Source organism: Drosophila sulfurigaster, chromosome 2L (assembly GCF_023558435.1).
Source record: "Drosophila sulfurigaster albostrigata strain 15112-1811.04 chromosome 2L, ASM2355843v2, whole genome shotgun sequence".
Classification (NCBI taxonomy): domain Eukaryota; kingdom Metazoa; phylum Arthropoda; class Insecta; order Diptera; family Drosophilidae; genus Drosophila; species Drosophila sulfurigaster.
In genome coordinates, this window is record NC_084881.1 from 7,570,423 (window position 1) to 7,582,437 (window position 12,015).

Genomic DNA, 12,015 nt, shown 5'->3' on the forward strand with positions numbered 1-12,015 from the left:
TATATATATATATATTTTTTGTATATATATGTCAATTTTAGTAATTACTGTTAAACTTATTTTTGCTGCTTGTTTGTGTATATTCAATTAAATTTTAATATATTTCACTTAATTTATGTTTGTTTTCATTATTTCTTAGAGATTTTCTATTTACATGTTTTTTTTTAGTTAGCAAGAATTGAAAAATTGATGAAAAGAAAACAAGTTAAAAGATTAGTCAAATTGAATTACGTGAAACATTTCATTGGCCTAGATACATTTGAAGTGTATAAATGGGAAAATGAATTAAAATGTCTTTACAAAAATAATTGAGAATTGAGATATAGATACACACATAGTTCTGGGAACTGTTAAAAAGAATTCGCTACTTCCATATTGCAGTCAATTTGATGTTGAGAAGATTTAGACAAAACGAAAACACAGACAAAAACAAAAAACATAAACTAGAAAGCCTATTTAAAATACAACAAATAGATATATATATATATAGATTGTATAATTATATTTCTTTAAGACGAATCCTAAATTATCGAGGATATACATGCCATTTACGATTAACATTTAACATAATCAGTTGCTGGCTAATAAACAGCTCATTACAAAATAAAGCTTTAAACCTAATACAATAGATGACAATTGAAACTCAATACTAAAATTATATAAATTATAACTACATACATAATATGTGGATCATCTTGTGGATCAACTTCATCGACTTATTCGTATCGTATTGTTTATGAGAAATAAGAATTGTAATCATACTTTGATTATTGAATTGCTTTCATTATTCGAAACTGGTTCCGGAAAAAGTATTTAAGTTTAAGCTTTTATGGAAAAAGACTTTGGCAACAAATTTCATAAATTCTCGTATCGTAACAATCGAAAATGTGTTCATTTATTTATCATGTTTTTCTTCTCTTGCTGTTGTTGTTGTTGTTGTTGTTGCTAGTTTACAAATGCAATTTTGACGGCTTTAACTAAAGTTTTGGCCAGTATTACAGTTAAATACGATTTAAATGCTTCGCTCTTGTTGTTGTTCTTTCTGTCGATTAATTAATTTGCACCTTTTTACAGAACATAGATTTGCGCTTTTAAATTTTAATTAATTTTTTTTTCTTGCTATTGCTCTCGTTAGTTAATGTTCGACATTTATGTGTGATGTTTGTTTATTTATTCCATTTTATTTTTTTAATTTTTATTTATATATTTTTTTTTTTGTTGTATTTTGCTTCTTTTGTAATTTTGTATTTTGGTTTTTTGTTGTTGATTTCCCATTCATTAAATATTGGTTTTATTCATGTGGTTGCTGCTTTGTAAATAAGTACGCACAATCAATATATTATATATGCATGTATATATGTATGTATTGTATATATATATATATATGTATATATATTTGTGTGTGTGTGTTTGTTTATTTACTATATATTATGCAATCTGCCGTTTTAATTATTTATAATAATAATGATTTGCATTTCCATATCAATTAATTTAATCAAAAATATCTTTCCATTTTTTTTTTTTTTTTTTGTTTGTCTGTTTGTTGGTACATATGAAATTTCCTTTTCCCTCCTCACTTTTCCTCTTTCCTCTTTCTCTGCTTTTTTCTATATTTCAATTTTGCTCTTGTATTTTTGTTGTTTTTTTTGTTGATTTTTTTGTTTGCATGCTTTGTTTAAATAAAAATAATTAGCATAAAAATTACATTTACATTTAATTTGAGTTCATTTGATTTTTGTTCTTGTTGTGGCTGTGCTAGCTGTAGCTGTTGTTGTTGTTGTTGCCGTTGTTTTTGTTGCTGATGTTGTTGTTGTTGCTGCTGCTTCTTCTTTTGTCCCTTTACTTTTGGTTTTTTATGGCGCTCCGACGTCAATTTTGTCTGTCAAACTTTACTATTGTGGGGCACCCGCGTCGTTGACTCATAGAGGCCACGCCCTAACGCCGCGTAGGCGTCAGCATAGGCGTGTGGTTGCTGTTGCTGTGGCGGTGGCGGTGGCTGTTGCTGATGTTCTTGCTCCTGCTGATGCTGACGCTGTTGGTGGTGCTCCTGCTGTTCCTGCTGATGTTGTTGTAGCTGTTGGTCATGCAGCGATGTCGGTCGACTATAGCTTACTTGTAGCGGCGGAGGGGGGGCGCGACGCCTATATTCAGTATAGAGAAAAGGGGAATCACATTAGAAGTTAAATTAGTTTTCTTGCCCAGTTGCTTGCTGTGGCGCCACTAAGTTGCCCCGTGGGGAGGCCACTTAAATTTAAGCCACATCTAGCAACATATTAAATCCCATTCACACAAATACATATCAAGTTTTTAGTACTTTCTTATTTAGAGAAACAAAATATGCAAATGAAATGTCGCTCTTTAGTTTGTTATTATCTTAAATAGAGATTGTTTCATTTGCTTAGTGTTAGGAAAAGTAAATATTAATAAATTAAACAATTATATAACCAACTAGAATTGGATATTAATTTTTTTTAATTGTTAGTTTTTAGGTTTGTTTAATATTCAATTCTTTTTGTTGCAAATATAATATTAATGTTAGTTAGTTAGTTAATTTGAATTTCATTAAATCATTTTAGTTTTGTGCGCATGCAATAACAAAAACAACAACAATACAATAGGAAGGGTAAATAAAACGGATCCAGAGGCAAATCAAAATATCGAATACAAAAAAAAAAAACAATATAGTACAAGTGAAATCAATTCCAAATACAAAACTGACAAAACAAAACATGCTGCAAAAACAAGACTACAAAATACACTGGACAAATACAGTTGGTTAGTTGAATCGAGGGGAAACGAAATCGAAACGAAAGCAAAAACTTCATTTTTGTAAAAGATTCTCATACCAATTGCAGTTCGAATTCAGTGTGGTTTTTGAGTAGGGGGGGGGAGGGAAAGCGTTTCTTGGAACGATGGATGTAGGTGATGGGGTTGTTCGAGTTGTCAGTAGTTGTAGTAGTATGGCATATGTATAGGCCGTTCCAATTCCACGCGTTTCACTTAGTAGACAATATTGCGACGTGTCTTTGCGGCCGATGACGATGACGATTTGTCTTTGCTGCTGCTGCGACTGCGGTTGTTGTGTTTGTGTTGTTGTTGTTGTTGTTGGGCTGTGTCTTTGGCTTTGGCACTTTTGGCGTTTTTACTACTACTGGCCCCCGAGGGCGTGGCTGTGTTGTTGTTGGTACGTGATGAACGGGACTTATTGCGTGGTGGTAATTCTAATTTGGTTTTTTGTTTGTTTTTTGCATTTTGGGAAACACAAACGGAAGGAAAAAAGAAAAAGAAACGACAAATGTAAATTAAATGTGTGTTTTGTAACAATAATCATCAAAACATCTCCAATTCTTTCTTTCTATCTCATTTTCTAACACTACAGCTACATAGAGAAGAATCTGGCGAGGGGGGAAACGCACCTTTCGGCGCATAAAACGCTTGTGGTTGTTGTTGTAGTTGTTGTTGCTGCTGCGGTGAGAGTGCTTGTTGCTGCTGCTGCTGCTGTTGTTGCTGTGCATTGGCCTGCGGCAGCGGCAACGGCAGCTGTGCCCGAGCCACAACACCGCCGCTGCTGATGGCCGCCTGCACACCACCACCTATGGCACCCGCTCCCGAGCCCGCGCCCGTTCCCGCACCCGCGCCTTGCTCGGCTCCATACCCAGAACGTGCTCCTCCAGTTGCCTGCGGCCGTCCACTGCTGCTGGGTCGCGTGCCACGCCCATCGCTGCGTCGCGCTTGATTCGCCGCCGAGTTGCGACTCGCGTGGCTCCCGCCTGTGGGCAGTGGCACTATCGAGTGCCCCCCCTGATGACGATCCCATTCATGCGGATGCGCATTCTGATGATGATGCGCTCGTCCACCGCCGTGTCGACCAGCACCTCCACCTCCACCCCCACCGCCAGCACCGCCACCCGACGAACCTCCTCCACCACGTGGATAGTGTTGCGCCTCGTGTGCTGGCGGTGGAATGCTGCGTGGTCCAGCGCCACGCTGATGCGGATGACGTTGCTGTTGGGATATAAGATGAAAGGGCATTTGGTAAGATGAGTAGGAAAGTGTAGTGAATAGAACAAATTATTCAGAATCATTCTTAGTGATCTTCATTACTTGAAATTACTAATTCCAATACTAGCAAAGATAACTTAACAGTCGAATGTTAAGTCTATAAAGGTTTACATTAACAGAGCTGTTAAGATGAGTAGGAAAATGTAGTGAATAGAACAAATTATTCAGAATCATTCTTAGTGATCTTCATTACTTGAAATTACTAATTCCAATACATATTAACTTCCAATAATAACAGTCGAATGTTAAATCAAGAAAAGTTTACATTAACAGAGCTGTTAAGGTGCTGTAATTGAATTTATGCTTGATTTTCCATTCGTTCATAAGAAAATTATCATAGATCATTCACACTTTTATTATTCTTGCGTCTACTAAGATCTGATCTTCAATATGTCAAAGTATTTTTATATAAAAGATAACTTAACAGTCATAAGTTTACATTAATATAGCTGTTAAGGAGCTGTAATTGAACTACGGCTTAATTGACCACAAGTTAATTATTCGTTCATAAGTAAATTATCAGAGATCATTTACATCACTTTCATTTTTATAAGATCTGATCTTCAATATGTGAAACTAAACTTTAATATTACTAGCAAAGTAAAGCCTCTTAATGTTAAATTAAAGGTAACACTGTTTTTTTAGCAGTGTTCTTACATTTTAAAGGCGCACTTAGAGTACAAAAAAATGTAAATAAATATTGTCTTATACAAAAATTCATAAACAGCGCTATATATGATATATTTCTTTTCTCATTTTGCTTTCATTAATAATAATCAAAAAAAGATAACTTTTCCATTTATGTTTTTTGCTGTCCTGCCCTATTTTAGTATTTTCAAAAATCTATAGTTATGGAATAAAGTATTTGATTTTGTAATCTTAAAAGTTTGGTTAAGCCTAAAGTATCAATAAATGTTATAAACAAATTTCAAGTGCCCTCAGTAAAATAAGTAACAATTCATTTGCTAATTTGATAAGCTTTTCCAATTTGAAAGCTGCTGTAACTATCCTGAAATATGCTAAACTGACTTTTAAGTCCGTCATAGTAAAACCCACTTAAGTCAAGATCATCAAACAGACAGACTACGAAGCTTAATAGATCACAGTTACAATCTTCTGCTCTCTATCCATAATACCTTGGGGCAGCAGGGGTTATTGCAACATGTTGCAAGGACTACTTACCATGCGTCGTATCGTGTTCATTGGCGCACGCAGCGTTTCACTGATGCGTCGAGCACGTCGCTTCTTCGGATTGGAACTGGGCGTGTGCACGGCACAGCACTTGATGAAGGCGCCCATGATGACGATGAATCCGACGCCCATCAACACCACCAGATACCAGTTGCCGGTGATCCACTCGGCGACTGTGAGCAGCGTCTCCCGGTTGAGCAGCAGATTCTTTAGACGAACCAACGGACCGTCGGCGTCGACAGCCCGACACTTGAGGAACACATCGCAATAGCCCTGGAAGTTGTCGCACGGCGAACCAGGCTGCAGACTGATGCCACCTCGTTGAATGTTGTATTCGGCGGCAAATTCACTGGTGCTGCGACAGGTGGCAGTATCGTTGCCATCCTGACAGGCAAGTTCACACAGTTTGCGCTTGTTGACGTGCGGCAAAGTGGCCGAGGTGAGGAAACACTTGGTCATATTCCAGAGCAGACAAGGTGAACCGCTGCACTCGCCCCGAATGCAGAGAGCGGTGCCATTGTTGCACATTGTCTTGTCATCGCGATGTCGTGGCTCGGGACACTCGGCTGTGGTCCCATTGCAGGTGCTCGACCAGCTGCACTCCGTCTCCTCCTTGCACTTCTGATAGGCATGCGTGGGCACAAAGGTGCACGAGTTGGAGAGACAGCAGGGACCCTGCGACGGCGAGCATTGAGTCTTGGCACGTCGCTTGCAGCCCTTGGCACTCGAATTGAGCGATTGATCATACTCGCTGATCAGCCTGGGATAGCAGCACTTGTCCTTGCACTCCTCCTCGTTGAACCCACAATCGCATTCCTCGCCCGATTCCACGATCTTGTTGCCACAGAACGCTCCCTCCGATGCCTTGAAGCAATCTCGCTTTGAATTGCCCACGAGCACATCCAGCACATTGGAAATGTTGCGAATGGAGCATGGCGAGAACTTCGAATTGTTCGGACGATCTCCGGACGTGGCGCTGGCGAACATTATATAGTTGCCATTCAGTCCACCAGGTCGACATTCTTGAGGATAGTCGTGCTAAAATAAAATCACATTATTGTCAATTGTAATGCAAATACTATATGTTATTTAAAGTATGGGATGGGAGAGAAAGAGGAATGGATAAGTGTTTTAATGTTCATTTTAATTTGTAGAAGGAGTAAACAAAGTTTATAATTTTAAAATAGAATAGAGTAAACAAAGTACTCTAGTTTATAATTATAAACTCTTTTTACAAACATTATTTCTTAAATGTTCATTCAATTAAAAATTACTGATTGTAATTAAATTTGCAATATTTTGAATGAAAAGTTCCGGACTTTTCTAAACATTTATTTTTGAATTGCTATAGGAGTTTTCTTCTTTTTTTTTTACTTAATGATACATTAAGTTCATAACTTAATTTTTCATAAATTTCTTGTTACGGTTTCTTATTACACCCTTCTTACCGGTGATCCAAAATTGTGTCCAATCTCATGAGCCAACGTCAGCTGTGAGACTTTCGGAGGCACTCGACTGTTGTAGTTGACAAAGGTGATGATGCCCGTGTTCAATGAACGCTTTGTGCTCTGGTATTGTCCGCCCACAGTCTCAGTGTAGGTTTTGTACTTCTCACAAATGCCACCCGAAGCACCTGATGCACTGGCCACCCAGGCCAAGCCCAAAGTACCGCCAGTGAAATCTCTGTCAATGAAAGAGAAACAATGTCAAATCATGGACTATTGAATACATTCATTCTACTTACCTGTATGTAAACACATAGGCCAGACAAAAGTCCGAGTGATCTTCTAGGGAGTGCAGATTCAAAAAATTTGATACGTCCATATGCTCGTTGCAGAATGCATTATGTGGTCCATTGTGGGAACTCCGACAGGCAGAGTCGTCGTCAATTTTGATACGTTGCACCTGGCGAATAAAAGCAAATATTAAAAAACTTCACTTCAAAAAAAAACTTCAACTTAATAGAAAAATATATGTATAAAATAGTAGAATAAAAATTAAATTGACTTTTTTGGAAATTTAATAAATGTGTATGAGTTTTATTTTCCTATTGCATTATAATTGAAGAATCGATTTATAGTGAAAGTTAAATTGAGGTAAATGAAAAGCAGATACAAATTTTAACATTTAATATTGGGATTTAATTCAGATAGATAGATAGATAGATTTTAGATAGGCATAAAGATAGAAAAAAGGAAAATCAAAATTGTGTTTTCAATGGTAAAAATCTTAGAATATATGAATATATTATTTTCTTTTTTAGTCATTTTTATTAAACTTGATAAATTTTGTTTTTATTTCTGGACTTAATGAAGCGTGCAACAGTCGAGTTGAGGTAAATGAAAAGCAGATACAAATTTTAACATTTAATATTAGGAGTTTTCTATCAATTTAATTTAGAAGAGTTTTTGATAGATTTTAGGCATAAAGGAAAATCAAAATTGTGTTTTCAATGGAATATATTAGAATATATGAATATTATCTTTTTTTTTATTATTTTTTATTAATTATGATAAATTTTGATTTCATTTCTGGATTTAATGAAGCTCTCAACAGTCCCTTATTTAAATTGTGTTTTGCACATTGATGCATTCCTTGACCGAAACGAAAGCTTTAAGGCCGCGTTAATAAACTCAACTCCCAACAACCAGCGAATGGCTTCCAACATAATTGTTGGGTTGTCTGAGGCTCAAGCGTCCTCCTGCCTTTACCCCTTCATCGTCATCGTCATTGGGAAGAGGACAGAGGACAGGCTCTTTGTTCTTGGTCCATTGTTGGCGCAACGTTAACGCTGTTGGCAATTGCCGACCACAGGGGGCGCTGTTGTGCCAATTCAATTCACTCCGCTCCCCCGCACACACACACACACACAAACAGACACGGACACAGCACTTACCTCAAAGCGTATGTTGCGATGCTCAGTGCGTCCATCGAACTTTGTGTTGCGGTAAATGTAATTAACGGCCGTCACATGATGTGCAATCAGCGATGTGATTTCCTCGCGGGTTTTCTCATCCACCTCGTACTTGTGATCCCGCCCATGACGATCATGCTGTAAGTACAGATTGTTTCAGTCAGTGTTGTGAATTAATTAACAAAAGCAAAAAAAAAATCACGCAGTCGACTTTTAGGCGATGCGCGTAATAAAAATCTCAACCACAATGCCAATGCGCTTGACATTCGCAGCACACAGACGCCCCCGCAGGGGGTGTGGCAAACAAAGCAGCCAGACAAACAAGCGACCTCCCGAAACCCCATTTCTGAATTACCCCAATACACACACACACTCATACTGACGCACACAACAAGCACTCTTCAAATATATTTGTATAAAAATGCAAATTCAGCTAAAACCCGTCGAATATTTTTGCTGAAGTTTATTCGGTTTTATGCGCGCGTTGAGCGGGTGGCTTTGGGATTACCAACAGAGACAGAGAGAGGGAAAGATAGAAAGAGATATAAAGAGAGGGGCAGGGTGACCGGGGGTCTATCATCGTACCGCTAACGGCAGTTTTTGGTTCCAAAATCAAAACGCCGTTGGGCGCAATGACAACAAAAAGCGAGAGAATAACGCGTTGGGTCAATCGACAGTGACAAACTACCAGATACCCTCTACTCTGAATTGAATTGTGGTTCAATAGCCATTAATAATAATTATTTAATTATGATTTAATGATAATAATGGTAATTATTATAATAATAATTATTATTTAATAATTATTAAACTGATTTAAATTTAAAGTAAACAAAAGCTGTGCGCAAGTCGAATATACCCAACAGTCTTTAAATTAGGGTATTAAAACGCGGCACGAACGCAACGGCGAACGAAACAAATGCGCGAATTATGCAAAACTCATTGCAAATAAACAGACAAAAAATTGTAGAAGAGAAGCGTGGAAAGCAGAAAAAAGAGAGAAGAGGAGAGAGCAGCAGAGTGGGGAAATACATCGCGGGGCTGCAGGGCGACCCTGACGAGGATGTTGACGTCGACAACGTCGCGTACAATGCGAAAAAATGAACGTAAACATAAAGTGCGGCAAAAGAATTGCTTGCGAACGAGAAAGGATAGAACGCGAGATAGCGAGTGGGAGCGAGAGAGACAGATAGGTAGGCAGACAGTGAAGAAGAGGGAGCTGGCAGACTATAACGGTTGATTGCATGCGCTGTAAGCAGCAAAGCAGGTCAGCTGATTGGATGATTGCTTTGAAGACGCCGCAAAGCAGGCAACACTCGAGCAAATTGTTGTTAGGTAGGAAAGAAAAACGAACTTTCGAACATCTGGGATGAAAATTGTCGAGCGACCTATTTCGAGACTGAAGATGAATACGCGCTGGCAGTTCAAGAATAATTGAGAGCATCTTGAAAAATACTTTAAATGATTTCATGTATGCTAAACACTTCAGATTGGATTTCAGGATGATTTCAAAATTAATTACAGGCTCTTCAGTATGGTTGTCATAATTGTATGTGCTATCAAGATGATGTCTTAATATTTTGCGTAACAAATATATTGTTCAAAATCGTCAAGTAATTTTTTCTTTACTTCAATTTGTTTGAATTAATAATAATTGAAAGATACTCTAGCGATTTAAGTAATAATAAAATATCTTCAAGGCGAATATCATAATCAATTTGCTAATATTAAACATAGTATTAAGAAAACTTGAAGATACGAATAACTCTTTAAAAAAAACCCTTACTAGGAATGGAATTGCACAAAGTTTACATTACATAGTGAGTTTGTTGTGAAACTTTTTAAATTCCACGGAACTATTAAATTTTCAGTAGGAAAAAACGAGCGTAGCAACTCAAGAGCTAAACAACAATTTTCACTCAACGTAGCGCATCAGTCAATTTCTTTGGATGGTCGCCCTCACTCCAAAAAACGAAAACAAAATAAAGCTAAGGGAAAACATGGCGTCTGGCTGACTCCACGCGTGTCCCCCCCTCCCTCGTCTCCTCTATCGTATTCGCCTGTTGTCTGTTGCTTCCCGCTCCAACAAGACGAAAAAGAAAAAAAAAGAGCGAGCTCGGCTTTTGTTTTATGCGCAGACCCAAAGTGAAGCGTTCGCTCGTAAAAAATTGCAAAATTCATGGATTTTGTTTTGTGTTTTTTTTAAGCCAACAAACAACAGCTCCCCTCAGTGCCATGCTCCTTATGCCAGCTGCTTCAGTTTTAATTTGGCGCACGAGCTAAGAGCTCACTGGACCATCCTCCCATATCCACACACTCACAAACACACATACACAGAGTCAAACACACTAACGTTCTCTTCAGTTGGACTTACATCAGCGATGCCTTCGCGTATGTGGCGCCAAATCAATGGATCTGTTTGTATATAGAGCGAGCAGGTATTTTTGTTGTCCTCACGACCACGTCCCGAGCCAGTTGAGCCAGAGCCACCACTCGAAGAGGAGCCAGAGCCACCGCCTCCTCCATCGCGTCCACCATTGCCACCGCTGGCGCGACGCACTCGCTCATGGACATGGTCATGCCAATCGGCGACATTGGCTGCGGAGCCGAGACGTCGTCCGGTGGCTGGATCGTAGAATGCACCGTCGGCAAAGTTGGCCTCCTTCGTGTATTTTTGATGTGGAAATTTGAAATCATCATCGCCGCTGGCGTATTTCTTTGGTGGATGTTGTCGCTGATGCTGTTGCTGTGGGGCAGAGGCAACCTTTTGTGTTGTTGTTGTTGTTGTTGTTGTTGTTTCCGGTGCAGCTTTTGTACATCCTTTGACATCGGCACGGGAAGCTCCTCGACCGCTGAATTTTGTATATTCTCCATCCACTGTGAGACCTCTTCGGTAATTCCGCAGCCGCCCACGTGACCTGCAAGAACAACACAACTTGAAGTTAATATGCTGAAGTTGAAGTTGAGTGAAAATAGACATTGAAAAAAATTTGTAAGCACGCTTTCATTTTAAGCAAATTAATGCTGATGCTGCAACATTCAGATTCACCTTCTCACTGAGAGCCAAATAATTTTATGCAAGAAAAAAACGAAAGAAGAGATGAGAAAAAAAAATGCACGTTGCATGGTAAAATTATTTATGGCGCACAAAATGAAAACCACGAAAATGTAATTAAAGAGCAAAACACACAGACAGAGAATGACGGAGAAAACCGAACCGAATGGGGGGGATGGCAACAATGGGAAAGGGGTATGTGGAGTGAGGTGGAAAGTAATGGAAACGATGCAAAAATGTTAATGCAAATGCCAAAGTCAAATGTTTGAAAACGCTTGAAACGAAAACCAAAAAAATGTATATACAAAGCAAAACAAATAACATAATATAAAAAAACGAACCAAAAAGTGTTGCATACTTTTTGCGGCTACTGCACTTTAAATTTAACACCCCGAAATATATATATATAGCCTCAACAATTTTATTGTACTTTATTTTATTGCATTTTATTTTATAAACAACAGTTGCCAGCTGCCTCGGGGCAGAATGCAACCTTTTAAAAGCATTTTCTTCTTGGACAGCGGAAACCGTTAATAGCCCAGAGCCGGTAATGAAAATTTATTGTTTTATTGTTTAAGCACTGTTCAGTATTATTATATACACTTTTTTTTTGCTTCTTTTTCTCCCATTTCCCATTTCCTGTTCTCATCTTTGTTTTTATCTTGACGCGTTTTGCACACGCTGTTTTCACACAACACCACAGCAAATTGTCAACGGCGGCGGAGCCCAGGAATTTTTAAAAGCTGCCCACATTTTTATGGTCTCAGCAATTTACATTCATTTTACATATCAT

The 12,015-nt window shown here is 38.3% G+C and overlaps 1 protein-coding gene across 1 annotated transcript in view; it reads right to left on the reverse strand.

The window, feature by feature from the left end:
* Positions 1-907: 907 nt before the first annotated feature.
* The window catches only part of LOC133844864 (disintegrin and metalloproteinase domain-containing protein 10), a 140,460-nt gene continuing 129,352 nt past the window's right edge, over positions 908-12,015 (reverse strand). Inside the window, 8 exon segments of the mRNA XM_062279142.1 lie at positions 908-2,141; positions 3,656-4,005; positions 5,245-6,291; positions 6,702-6,936; positions 6,998-7,158; positions 8,150-8,305; positions 10,542-10,925; positions 10,928-11,085. Coding sequence (XP_062135126.1) covers positions 1,883-2,141; positions 3,656-4,005; positions 5,245-6,291; positions 6,702-6,936; positions 6,998-7,158; positions 8,150-8,305; positions 10,542-10,925; positions 10,928-11,085 — 2,750 coding nt within the window. The 3' untranslated portion in view covers positions 908-1,882.